We start from the raw sequence: 12,499 nt of genomic DNA on the forward strand, positions 1-12,499 counted from the left end.
GAGACAGCTCCGATCCCACCTGGCACATGGGCATTCCCCCCCTCTCCAAAAACCCCCCCTCCACTCCCCATCCCAGCTCCTTCTCCTCCTCATCCCTTTTTTGGTTTTGTTTTGGTTTGGTTTTTTTTTCTGTTTGTTTCTTTTTTTAAAAAACCAATAAAAATAAAAATTCCAAGTCCCCGGGGCGGGAAGAAGCGGCCTGGTGGTGCTGGGTCTGTCTGGGGGAGGAGGACACACACACGAGGAGGGGGGAACAATGACAATTCTGACTTTATTTGATGCCGTGGAGCAATAATTTAGCCGGTGGGGCTGAGGGGGGAGTTTTGGGGACGTGGAGGCGGTGACAGGAGAATGAGGAAAAAGGCACAAAATTGAGTGAGGAAGGGACAGAGGATGAGGGGAGGGACACAGAATGATGGGGAGGGGTCTTCAGCCGCTCAGCACCATCCGGACAAGCTCTGTGGAGAGAAGAGAGGAGGGGGTGAGGAGGGCTCTGCCGGCCCCCCCACCCCGAATCCCGGAGAGAGGCAGGAAAACCAAAAGTCAAAATGGCTGAAGAGCACAGGGAGGACCCGGCAGCCCCACGGGCAGGGGGGGCTCCTGCAGCCCCTTCCCCAAAACCAGCCCTGGCACGCAGGGGGGGCTCCATGCAGAGGGGCATGCGGGGGTTGGGGGGCACGGGGGGGCTGCACCAAGGGGGCGAGAGCATAAACCAGGAACCAGGCGGCCTTTTTTTTTTTTCTGCATTGTTTAAAATTAAAAAAAAAAAAAAGAGACCAGGGCGAGAGAATTTAAAAAAAAAAAAAAACAAAGGAAGGAATGAAAAATAAACTGGAAGTAACTGAGGAGGGGGCGGGGGGAGGCGTTACCCCTGCGGCGTCACCCTGACAAGATGTGTCGCACAAAGGCTGGGGGGAAGGAACGAGACATGATGGTCAGGGAGGGGGTGGGGCTGTGGGTGAACCCCTCCCCGGGACACCCCTGGGACCCCCCGGAATCCCCCCCGGGATCCCCAGCCCTCACCTTCGTAGTTGATGCAGCCATTGCTGTCCTCATGCCCAGCCACGAGCTGCTCCACCTCTTCCTCCGTCATCTTCTCACCTGTGGGGAGATCTGGATCACCCTGGGGGTCCCCAGGGCTGGTTGGGGATCCCTTGGGCTTTGGGGGTCCTCAAAGCCTCAGATTGGTGCCACCAAGACCCACCCTGAAGCACCTCCAGGAACCTCAGGGCATCCAGACCCATCCTGTGTCAGCAGCACCAAGACCCCCCAGAACACCTGGCCCCCCCCGTCAGTGTCTCCAGGACCACCAAAACACTGGGGACTCCCCCACCCCATGTCAGCACCTCTAGGATCCCCAGTACACCAGAACACCCCATTTCTGTGCCTCCAGCACCCCCGACCCACTGGGACCCCCTAGACCCCATCACCATGGGGACCCCGCACCCAAATCCCCGGGATCCCACACGGGCTCCCAGCAGGATCCCATTTCCTGGTGGGAATCCCAGGGATTTGGGGGCTCGGCAGAGGGGACACTGGGGCTCACCCAGGGTGACGAGGACATGGCGGATCTCAGCCCCCATGACGGTGCCGTTGCCCTCCTTGTCGAAAACCCTGAGCCCTTCCACGTAGTCCTCGAAGCACCCTTGGTCCTTGTTCTTGGCGATCGTCTGCATCATGGGCAGGAACTGCTCGAAGCTCAGCGTCTTGACGTTCATCTCTGCGGGACAGGGGTTGTGGGTGGGGGTCCTGGGGGTCCTGAGGGGGCGTGGGGAAGGGGGGAATCCCCCCTACTCACCATCGCTCTTGGGGTTGCCCAGCACCTTCATGACCTCGGCGTTCGTGGGGTTCTGGCCCAGTGCCCGCATCACGTCCCCGCACTGGCTGTACAGGATCTTCCCATCGCCCGTGCGGTCAAACAGCTGGAACGCCTCCTTGAACTCTGCCGGAGCCTCCGGGTCAGTGCCGGGACCACTCGGAATCCCAGGGTCAGTGCCAGGACCAGTGGGACCCCCCCCCCCACCCCCGGGTCAGTGCCAGGAACACCAGGACCCCCCTGGACCAGTTCTGGGACAATCCGGGCACCGGGACCCTCTCCAGGTCAGTGCCAGGACCACCGATTCCTCTCCCCGGGTCACCATGGGACCACCGGGGCACTGGGAACCCCCACCGGGTCACCCCGGGACCATCAGGGCACTGGGACCCCACCCTGGCTCAGCGGCCCAGGGACCCCAAACACCCCCAAGACCTCCATGTCAGCGGCCCCGGGACCCCCGCCTCACTCCGTGTCAAGGGCACCGGGACCACCTGGACCCCTGTGAAAACATCACCGGGACACCGAGACCCCAACCACAAACCCTCCCTCGGTATCAGCAGTGCCGTGACCACCGGGGCACCGGGACCCTGAACGTCCCGGGACCCCCGGGGTACCCCGACCCCCGTGTTGGCACAGCCGGGACCCCCCGGGCCACAGGGACCCCCGGATTTGTTCCACCGGCACCGGGACCCCCCGCCGGCCCTTCCGGCACCTCGGGGACCCCACAGCCGCATTCCTGGGACTCCGCAACCCGAACCCCCTTCAGAATCCCCTCCCTCTCCGGCCCCGGGTCGGGTTTCGATCCCCGGCGGGATCCGGTTCCCGGTGGGATCCGGTTCCCGGTGGGATCCGGTTCCCGGCGGGATCCGGTTCCCGGCGGGATCCGGTTCCCGGTGGAACCCGACGCCGGCCGGGATGCAGGTCAGGCCCCCGCCATCCGGGATGCTGCCCGCGCCCGATGGCTCCCGGAGGACCGGGAGGAGCCCGGCGGGTCCCGGGAGGGGCCCGGCGGGTCCCGGGGAACCGGGAGCGTTCAGGAATCCGCCGGCCCCGCCCCGCAGGAATGCGCGGCCGGCGCGCGCCATGCCCATATAAGGGCAAATTGCGCAGGAGGGGCCCGAACCCCCCAAATTCCCCCGGTCCCGGTTCCCGTCCCAGTCCTCAGCCCGGTCCTGCACCCCCGACCCGGTACCCCCCTCTCCCGTACCCCCCATCCCCCGGTACGAACGGCCCCACCCGCACAGGACTTTGCACCGGGAAAGGCCCCGCCCGAGGCCGCGCAGGAAGCGCCGGGAGCGGCGGGGCCGGGGGCGGCGGGGCCGGGCCGGGGGCGCGGGGGGTCCCTTAGCCGCGCCCCGAGCTCGGGGGGCTCCGCTCCTGGTACCCGGTGCCCCGTGCCGGTCACACTCACCCGCGGTCTGCTCCTCCGAGAAGTCGCACTGCGGGGAGAGCGCGGCGTTCAGCGGGCACCGCCGGTGGCACCGGCGGCAGCATCGCCCGCGGATGGAGCGGCCGCCCGCGCTCGGTGCCCGCCCGGTGCCCCCGGTGCCCCCCGCGCCATCCCCGCCCCAACAACCCCTCCCCGCCGCGACCCCCGGCCCGGCCCCCCCGCGCATTCCCCGCCCCGCCCGCGGCTCCCGGTGCCGGTGCCCATCCCGGTGCCCGCTCCCGGTGCCCGCTGCCGGTGCCGGTGCCCATCCCGGTGCCTACCATGGCGGCGGCTGCTCCCGTCCGTTCCTGCGCGCTCGGGCGTCACCGCGCGGCTGCGTCACCGCGGTAATGAGGGTGTTAATTATTCATGGTGGGCGGGGCAGAGCGGGGCCGCGCCCTTTTTCCCGCGGGGGATGTTTTGGCTATAGATGGGCACGGAGCGGTCACCCCCACCCCCCACGGGGACACCCCAGACCGAGGGGGACACCCCCTCCCCCCCCCCCCGCAACGGGGGACATCACAAGGGGACAGCCCCGGGAGGTCACCCGCCACTGGACAGCCCAGGGGACACCCGTGGGAGGTCACCCAGAGTCTGCACCCCACCGGGGACACCCACAGGGACACCCCCACGGGGGACATCACACGGGGACACCGCACGGCCACGCCCCTTGAGGGCACCCGCGATTGGACCCCATTGGGGACACCCCAAAGGGACACCCTAAGGACCCCCCCAGCCTCCAGCAGCACCCACTTTGGGGACACCCCGATCACCTCTGGGGACACCCCAGGAAGTGTGACAGAGGGGACACCCCCACACCCCAAAGCCACACGAAGCCACCTCCGTGTCCTCCCTCCTTTATTAGCGCGGGGGGTGGGGTGGGACGGGGACGCAGCCCCGGGAAGGCAGCGAGGGGGGGGCGCAGCGGTGGCGGCGCGGCGACATCCCGGTGGCGGCGGTGGCATCACGGTGGTGGCATCACGGCGGTGGCCTGGAGGTGGCATCCCAGTGATATCCCGGCGACATCCCGGTGATATCCCGGCGACATCCCGGCGATATCCCGGCGATATCCCGGCGGTGCCACCCGGGTGGAGTCCCGGTGGTGACATCCCGGGGGCATCCCAGCAGTGGCAGCAGCAGCTTGAACAAGCATCCCCCGGGGTGGGGGAACACACAACCCCGGGGGTGTCCCCGGTACCGGGGGGCGCTCGGGATGGGGGTGAAAGGCACGAGGTTCGTAACAGTCTGGGGGGCGCGGGGGGGGCCCGGCCCGGCTTGTCTTTGGTCGGGGGGGGGGGGGGGGGGCGGCAGCAGCCGGGGGGGTCCCGGGTGCCCCTTGCCCTCCCCATGGGACCGGGGCGGTCCCGAGGTTTAGGGGATTCTCCGCTCGTCCTGCAGCTCATACCTGTATATGGGGGTGACATGAGGGGGTGCGGGGTGGGGGTCACACAGCCCCGGCCCCACCGCAGAGACCCCCCCAGCCCCACTCACCAGCGCCGTCCCCCCTCGGTCAGATCCACCTGTGCCAGTTCCAGCTGGAGCTGCGGGACACCAAAGGCTCAGGGGAGCTCCCCAGGCAGCCCCAGACCCCCCCCAAACCCTCCCCAGGACCCCCCCCCGGACGCCCCCCGGACCTTGCCCAGCGCCTCCTTCTCTCGGGTCACGAAGGACAGGGTGGATTTCACGGTGGCCTCGAGCCTGCGCCGCGCCGCGTCCTCCAGGGACAGCTCCCACTCGAACCTGGGAGCACCGGGCTGTGCTGAGCCGTACTGGGCCTGACTGGGCCGTACTGGGGAAACCCGCCACCCCCCCTCACCTCTCGTTGAAATCGGGGTTCAGCGTTCTCCTCTGCACTCCCGTTTTCCTCTTGGTGCCGCGGCTGCGGTCGGGGAGCAGCACCAGGGACACGTAGGGGTCCGGCAGCTCCTTGGCCGCCGCCCGCAGCTCCCTGGGGAGGGGTCGGGGAGGGCTCAGCGAGGGGGTCTCAACCCCGGGGGTCCCTGCCCGGAGCCCCCCCCACCCCGCCCATCCTCACCTGCAGGCGTGCACGATGGCCACGAGCTTGCGCTGCTCCTGGTGGTACCAGAGCGAGAGCTGCACCCGGGGACCCTCCGGGGGCTCGGGGCGGCTGTGGGGGCTCAGGCTCAGCACCCCAAACCCCCCCCTGCACCTCACGGCTGGGGCTTAGGGGAATTTGGGATGTGCGGGGGTGTGGCTGGAGCCCCCCACTCTGTTCACACCTGTCCGCCGGGGGCAGGCGCTGGCGCAGCCCCCCCGCCCCGCGCTCCTCATCTTCATCCTTCTCCTCCTCCTCCTCCTCTCGCAGCTCCGTGTCCCCCGCCTCGGGGGCTCTGCTGGCAGCCCTGTCCTCCACCTGCTGCGACACCAGCACCTGGAGAGGGGAGGGAGGAAGAGGGAGCGGCGTAGTCAGGGGGGTTCTCCCCAAGCCCCCCACCCCTTCCCCGGGACCCCCACTCACCCCGAGCTGCGCCCGCAGCAGGAGCTGAGCGCCCCCGGCCAGCGGGACCCAGCCGTCCATCGCCAGTCCCTCCTGGGCCAGGAGCTGTGCCAGGGGCAAGCTGAAGGTGCCCAGAGCTTGCCCCCCCTCGTCCTTCACCTGCGGACACAGCAGAGCTCAGCGACCCTCACGAGAGACCCCCGGGACCCCCCTCCCCCGGGGGCGGGACCCCCACCCCGGGCACGGGGCAGGACCTGCAGCTCCAGAGACTCCACGTGCGGCCGCTTGATGAGGAAGGAGAAGCCTTCATCCCACACGGGCTCCGTGGAGGGGGCGCAGGTCTGGGGAGGGGGCGGCAGAGGGTGAGAGACCCTCGGAACCTCCCCAAAAATCCTCCCCGAGCCCCCTCCCCTTACCTTGGTCTTGAAGGAGACGTCACGCACGGCCAGGCTGGCGAAGGCAGCGGGGGGCTTGGAGCCTTTCCGGAGCTGGGGAGGCACCGCGGGGGTCACTTGGGGACATTTGGGGACATCTGGGGACATTCTGGGGGTCTCCTCTCACCGGCAGGTCGGCGGCTCGGTCCAGGAAGACGCAGAGCAGAGCGGCCGAGAGCTCCTCGCCGTGGGCGGGTTGCAGGAGGCTGTTGGTGTGCAGGACCTGGGGAGGGGGCAGCGGGGTGGGAGGGGGTCGCACCGGGGCGGGGAGACCCCCGGGAGGGCGGGGATGGAGGGGGGAGGATGGGGGGAAAGGGATGGGGGGGGCTGAGGTGGGGATGGGAGTGGGATGGGAGGGGCTTTGGGGTCTCTGGGGATGAGTTTGGGGTTTTTGGGGATGGGTTTGGGGTCTGCAGGGAGGGATTTGGGGTTTTTGGGGATGGGTTTGGGGTCTGAAGGGAGGAATTTGGGGTTTTTGGGGATGGGTTTGAGGTCAGTGGGGAGGGATTTGGGGTTTTTGGGGATGGGTTTGGGGTCTGCAGGGAGGGATTTGGGGTTTTTGGGGATGGGTTTGGGGTCTGCAGGGAGGGATTTGGGGTTTTTGGGGATGGGTTTGGGGTCAGTGGGGAGGGATTTGGGGTTTTTGGGGATGGGTTTGGGGTCTGCAGGGAGGGATTTGGGGTTTTTGGGGATGGGTTTGGGGTCTGCAGGGAGGGATTTGGGGTTTTTGGGGATGGGTTTGGGGTCAGTGGGGAGGGATTTGGGGTTTTTGGGGATGGGTTTGGGGTCAGCGGGGAGGGATTTGGGGTTTTTGGGGATGGGTTTGGGGTCAGTGGGGAGGGATTTGGGGTTTTTGGGGATGGGTTTGGGGTCTGCAGGGAGGGATTTGGGGTTTTTGGGGATGGGTTTGGGGTCTGCAGGGAGGGATTTGGGGTTTTTGGGGATGGGTTTGGGGTCTGAAGGGAGGGATTTGGGGTTTTTGGGGATGGGTTTGGGGTCTGAAGGGAGGAATTTGGGGTTTTTGGGGATGGGTTTGGGGTCTGCAGGGAGGGATTTGGGGTTTTTGGGGATGGGTTTGGGGTCTGCAGGGAGGGATTTGGGGTTTTTGGGGATGGGTTTGGGGTCAGTGGGGAGGGATTTGGGGTTTTTGGGGATGGGTTTGGGGTCTGAAGGGAGGGATTTGGGGTTTTTGGGGATGGGCTTGGGGTCAGTGGGGAGGGATTTGGGGTTTTTGGGGATGGGTTTGGGGTCTGAAGGGAGGGATTTGGGGTTTTTGGGGATGGGTTTGGGGTCTGAAGGGAGGGATTTGGGGTTTTTGGGGATGGGTTTCAGGGGTTTTGGGGTCTGAGGGAATGGATTTGGGGTTTTTGGGGATGGGTTTGGGGTTTCTGGGGATTTTGGGGAGGGGTTTGGGGTACCTGCTCGAGCAGGGCAGGGCTCGGCCGTGGCTCGAGGCTCTCCAGGCGCACGTGGAGCCGGCCCGAGCGCACCTGCTCCAGGGGCAGCCACTGGGGAGAGACCCCGTGGGTGAGACCCCAAAGGTGACACCCCAAAGGTGAGACATCCCTGAGACCCCCCCTTGATAATCCTCCCCCCCCTTGAGACCCCTCCAAGGTGAGACCCCGAAGGTGAGACCCCACAGGTGAGATCACACAGGTGAGACCCTGCAGGTGAGACCCCACAGGTGAGACCCCACAGGTGAGATCACACAGGTGAGACCCCAAAAGTGAGATCCCACAGGTGAGACCCCTCCCCACTCTGTGAGACCCTCCCCCAATGCTGACATCACCCCCTCCTCGCTGAGACCCCCCCAAAAGGTGACCCCCCCCCCCTTGATTAAACCCCCCCAAGAACCCCAAAGGTGAGACCCTCCCCCTCGGTGACCCCCCTCAGACCCCCCCAGCCCCTCCCCCACCTCATCCAGCACGCGGCCGCTCAGGACCCTCCTCAGGGGCACCTTGCACCTGCGGGGGGGGCACTGCGTGAGACCCCCGGGCCCCCCAAACCCCTCTGGACCCCCCAAAACCCCCTCTGGACCTCCCCAAATCCCCTTTATTGCCTCCAAAACCCCCCAAGCCCCCCCAGATTCCACCCAGACCCTCCCGAAACCACCCCGGGACATCCCCAAATTCCCCCCGAACACCCCCAAATCCCACTCAGACCCCTCTCCCAAAGCCCCCTCTGAACACCCCCAAACCCCTCAGGACACCCCAAAACTCTCCCAGACCCCCTCAAAACCCGTCTCAGACCTTCCCAAAAAGCCCCTCTGGCCCTCCCAAAAAAGCTTTGTCCACCCCACAAATCTCCCCCCATCACCCCAAAACCCCCCGGGACCCCCTCAATCCCCCCTGGACCCCCTCAAACCCCCCGGGACCCCCTCAATCTCCCCGGATCCCCTCAAACCCCCCGGGACCCCCTCAATCCCCCCGGGACCCCCTCAATCCCCCCGGGATCCCCTCAAACCCCCCGGGACCCCCTCAATCCCCCCGGGACACCCTCAAACCCCCCGGGACCCCCTCAATCCCCCCTGGACCCCCTCAATCCCCCCGGGACCCCCTCAATCCCCCCTGGACCCCCTCAATCCCCCCGGGACCCCCTCAATCCCACACCGGCCCAGGAAATCGTCCTTGTCCAAGTCCTTGTCAAAGAGCTCGAACTCCACGTCCTGCCCCGGGATGTCGTCCACGATCGCCTGGGGGAAAATTATTATTATTATTATTATTATTATTATTATTATTATTGTTATTATTATTATTATTGTTATTATTATTATTATTGTTATTATTGTTATTATTATTATTGTTATTAATGTTATTATTGTTACTGTCACTGTTACTATTACTATTATCTGTGTGGTCCATAAATTATTTGATCCAACCTCAACAATGCACATTTCCCCCCAGTGCTGTGACTCAGTTTCCCCCTCCGTGCCTCAGTTTCTCCATTTCCCATTCCTGTTCCCATTCCAGTTCCCATTCCAGTTCCCATTCCCATTCCCATTCCCCATTCCCTATTCCCCATTCCCCATTCCCCATTCCCATTCCCCATTCCCATTCCCTATTCCTCATTCCCCATTCCCCATTCCCCATTCCCCATTCCCCATTCCCATTCCCATTCCCTATTCCTCATTCCCCATTCCCCATTCCCATTCCCATTCCCCATTCCCCATTCCCCATTCCCCATTCCCATTCCCCATTCCCATTCCCTATTCCTCATTCCCCATTCCCCATTCCCATTCCCATTCCCCATTCCCTATTCCCCATTCCCCATTCCCCATTCCCATTCCCATTCCCCATTCCCTATTCCCCATTCCCCATTCCCATTCCCATTCCCCATTCCCCATTCCCCATTCCCCATTCCCATTCCCCATTCCCATTCCCTATTCCTCATTCCCCATTCCCCATTCCCATTCCCATTCCCCATTCCCTATTCCCTATTCCTCATTCCCCATTCCCCATTCCCATTCCCATTCCCCATTCCCCATTCCCCATTCCCCATTCCCATTCCCTATTCCCCATTCCCCATTCCCATTCCCGTTCCCCATTCCCCATTCCCATTTCCATTCCCTATTCCCCCTTCCCATTCCCATTCCCCATTCCCATTCCCATTCCCTATTCCCCATTCCCATTCCCGTTCCCCATTCCCCATTCCCCATTCCCCATTCCCATTCCCCATTCCCGTTCCCCATTCCCATTCCCGTTTCCCATTCCCCATTCCCCATTCCCATTCCCATTCCCCATTCCCATTCCCATTCCCCATTCCCATTCCCATTCCCTATTCCCATTCCCATTCCCTATTCCCCATTCCCATTCCCATTCCCATTCCCATTCCCATTCCCCATTCCCATTCCCTATTCCCATTCCCATTCCCATTCCCATTCCCATTCCCTATTCCCCATTCCCATTCCCATTCCCATTCCCCATTCCCATTCCCATTCCCATTCCCTATTCCCCATTCCCATTCCCATTCCCATTCCCCATTCCCATTCCCATTCCCATTCCCTATTCCCCATTCCCATTCCCATTCCCATTCCCATTCCCCATTCCCATTCCCATTCCCATTCCCTATTCCCATTCCCATTCCCATTCCCATTCCCATTCCCATTCCCATTCCCTATTCCCATTCCCATTCCCATTCCCTATTCCCCATTCCCATTCCCTATTCCCCATTCCCATTCCCATTCCCTATTCCCCATTCCCATTCCCATTTCCATTCCCTATTCCCCATTCCCATTCCCATTCCCATTCCCTATTCCCCATTCCCATTCCCCATTCCCATTCCCCATTCCCATTCCCCATTCCCCATTCCCATTCCCCATTCCCATTCCCCATTCCCATTCCCATTCCCATTCCCATTCCCATTCCCCATTCCCATTCCCATTCCCATTCCCATTCCCATTCCCATTCCCTATTCCCCATTCCCATTCCCCATTCCCATTCCCATTCCCATTCCCATTCCCATTCCCATTCCCATTCCCATTCCCTATTCCCCATTCCCCATTCCCCATTCCCATTCCCCATTCCCATTCCCATTCCCCATTCCCATTCCCATTCCCATTCCCATTCCCATTCCCCATTCCCATTCCCATTCCCATTCCCATTCCCATTCCCTATTCCCCATTCCCATTCCCCATTCCCCATTCCCATTCCCATTCCCATTCCCATTCCCCATTCCCATTCCCATTCCCATTCCCATTCCCCATTCCCATTCCCATTCCCATTCCCATTCCCATTCCCATTCCCTATTCCCCATTCCCATTCCCCATTCCCATTCCCATTCCCATTCCCATTCCCATTCCCATTCCCATTCCCATTCCCTATTCCCCATTCCCATTCCCCATTCCCATTCCCATTCCCATTCCCATTCCCATTCCCTATTCCTCATTCCCCATTCCCCATTCCCATTCCCATTCCCCATTCCCCATTCCCATTCCCATTCCCATTCCCATTCCCATTCCCTATTCCCGGTACCTCGTAGATCTCGTTCCAGCGCGGGTTCAGCTCCTCCCGGCGCACGCGGCTGCGGAACCCGCTGGGGCCAGCGCGGACCTTGGCGTAGGGGTCCGAGCGGCCCCGCACGAGCCCCCCGAGCCGCTGGTCCTTGGCCACCAAATCCTCCGCCTCCAGCAGGTGGATCCGCAGCACGCGCTGCACGCGGGGCCACCGGGAGCTGCCGGGGGGCGACCGACGGCCCCGGACAGCCCTGAACCCCCCCGGGACCACCGGGACCACCCTGGTACCACCGGGACCACCCTGAACCCCCCCTGGGCCACCGGGACCACCCTGAACCCCCCCGGGACCACCGGGACCACCCTGAAACCCCCCGGGACCACCGGGACCACCCTAGGACCACCGGGACCACCCTGAACCCTCCCTGGACCACCGGGACCGCCCTGGTACCACCGGGACCACCCTGAACCCCCCAGGATCACCCTGAACCCCCCCGGACCACCGGGAGCTGCCGGGGGGCTTCCAATGACCCCAGACACCCCTCCTGGGACCACCGGGCTGGCATCACCTGGGACCCCCAGCCCCGTCCCACAGACCCTCCCCCAGGACCCCCCAAAACCCCCCTAAAATCCTTGAGCTACATCCTGACCCTCAGGACCCCCCGTGCCTCAGTTTCCCTTTCCAGGGTCCCCCCAGGGCCCTCCCCCCCCCGCGACCCCTCCCCACCTCGGTGCCGAACCGGGGGTCGGGGTTGGCCCGGCTCGGTCTTGGGGGGGATCCCTCGGTGCTGCCCCCGGGGGTCTCCGCTGGTCCCGGGGGGGCCGCTCTGGGCTCGGGGGGGTCCGGGAACAGCACCTGGGGGGGGCTGGGGGTCAGCAGGACCCCCCAAAAATCCCTCTGGACCCAAACCCCCCCACTCCAAAAAAAACCCTCTGTACCCCCAAAACTCCCAAAAAATCCCTCTGGAACCCCCAAAGACCCCTCTGGACCCCCCCCCCCCAAAATCCCTCTGTACCCCCAGAACAACCCCAGCCCCCCAAAAATCCCTCCGGACCCCCAAACACCCCAAAAACCCCTCTGGACACTCCCCACCCCCCCCAGGTCGCGCCCAGACCCCTCCAGATCCCCCAACCCTCCCTATCCCCCCAAAAAAAACCACAGGATCCCCCAAATCCCTCCCAAACACCCCCAAAACTTCCCCAGAAACCCCCAGATTCTCCCCGGGATCCCCCAAATTCCCCCAGAATCCACCAGAATCCCCCTGGGACATCTCCAAACTTCCCCCATGGGACCCCCTAAACCCCCCAGGACACCCCAAATTCCCTTTGGACACCGCAAAGCCCCTTCTGGACACCTCCAAATTCCTCCCAAACTCCCCCAGGACCCTCCAGATTTCCCCCAAACCCCCCCCAG

The 12,499-nt window shown here is 63.7% G+C and overlaps 2 protein-coding genes across 2 annotated transcripts in view; both read right to left on the reverse strand.

Moving 5' to 3' along the window:
- Window positions 1–252: 252 nt before the first annotated feature.
- Window positions 253–3,572, reverse strand: MYL6 (myosin light chain 6). Its single transcript, XM_062511058.1, has 6 exons — window positions 3,527–3,572; window positions 3,228–3,255; window positions 1,799–1,942; window positions 1,547–1,720; window positions 1,024–1,101; window positions 253–458 (listed from the first exon to the last, which is right to left on the reverse strand). The coding sequence occupies exons 1-6, from the start codon at window positions 3,527–3,529 to the stop codon at window positions 430–432; spliced, it is 456 nt and encodes a 151-aa protein (XP_062367042.1). The 5' UTR covers window positions 3,530–3,572; the 3' UTR covers window positions 253–429.
- A 530-nt stretch (window positions 3,573–4,102) lies between these two features.
- ESYT1 (extended synaptotagmin 1) overlaps window positions 4,103–12,499 on the reverse strand; it is a 16,082-nt gene continuing 7,685 nt past the window's right edge. The window contains 16 exon segments of the mRNA XM_062510844.1: window positions 4,103–4,650; window positions 4,737–4,786; window positions 4,880–4,985; window positions 5,062–5,193; window positions 5,281–5,373; window positions 5,486–5,637; window positions 5,725–5,862; window positions 5,958–6,044; window positions 6,120–6,191; window positions 6,265–6,360; window positions 7,556–7,645; window positions 8,053–8,101; window positions 8,747–8,829; window positions 11,108–11,284; window positions 11,813–11,941; window positions 12,219–12,223. Coding sequence (XP_062366828.1) covers window positions 4,617–4,650; window positions 4,737–4,786; window positions 4,880–4,985; window positions 5,062–5,193; window positions 5,281–5,373; window positions 5,486–5,637; window positions 5,725–5,862; window positions 5,958–6,044; window positions 6,120–6,191; window positions 6,265–6,360; window positions 7,556–7,645; window positions 8,053–8,101; window positions 8,747–8,829; window positions 11,108–11,284; window positions 11,813–11,941; window positions 12,219–12,223 — 1,493 coding nt within the window. The 3' untranslated portion in view covers window positions 4,103–4,616.

Source organism: Cinclus cinclus, chromosome 30, assembly GCF_963662255.1.
Source record: "Cinclus cinclus chromosome 30, bCinCin1.1, whole genome shotgun sequence".
Taxonomy (NCBI): Eukaryota; Metazoa; Chordata; class Aves; order Passeriformes; family Cinclidae; genus Cinclus; species Cinclus cinclus.

What these genes read in the sequence shown, in the direction of transcription:
- MYL6 (XM_062511058.1), bottom strand. An exon ending in GGGCAACCCCAAGAGCGATG is followed by an intron (nt 1,721 to 1,798) that starts GTGAGTAGGGGG and finishes CCTGTCCCGCAG; the next exon opens with AGATGAACGTCAAGACGCTG. An exon ending in CCATGTCCTCGTCACCCTGG is followed by an intron (nt 1,102 to 1,546) that starts GTGAGCCCCAGT and finishes ATCTCCCCACAG; the next exon opens with GTGAGAAGATGACGGAGGAA.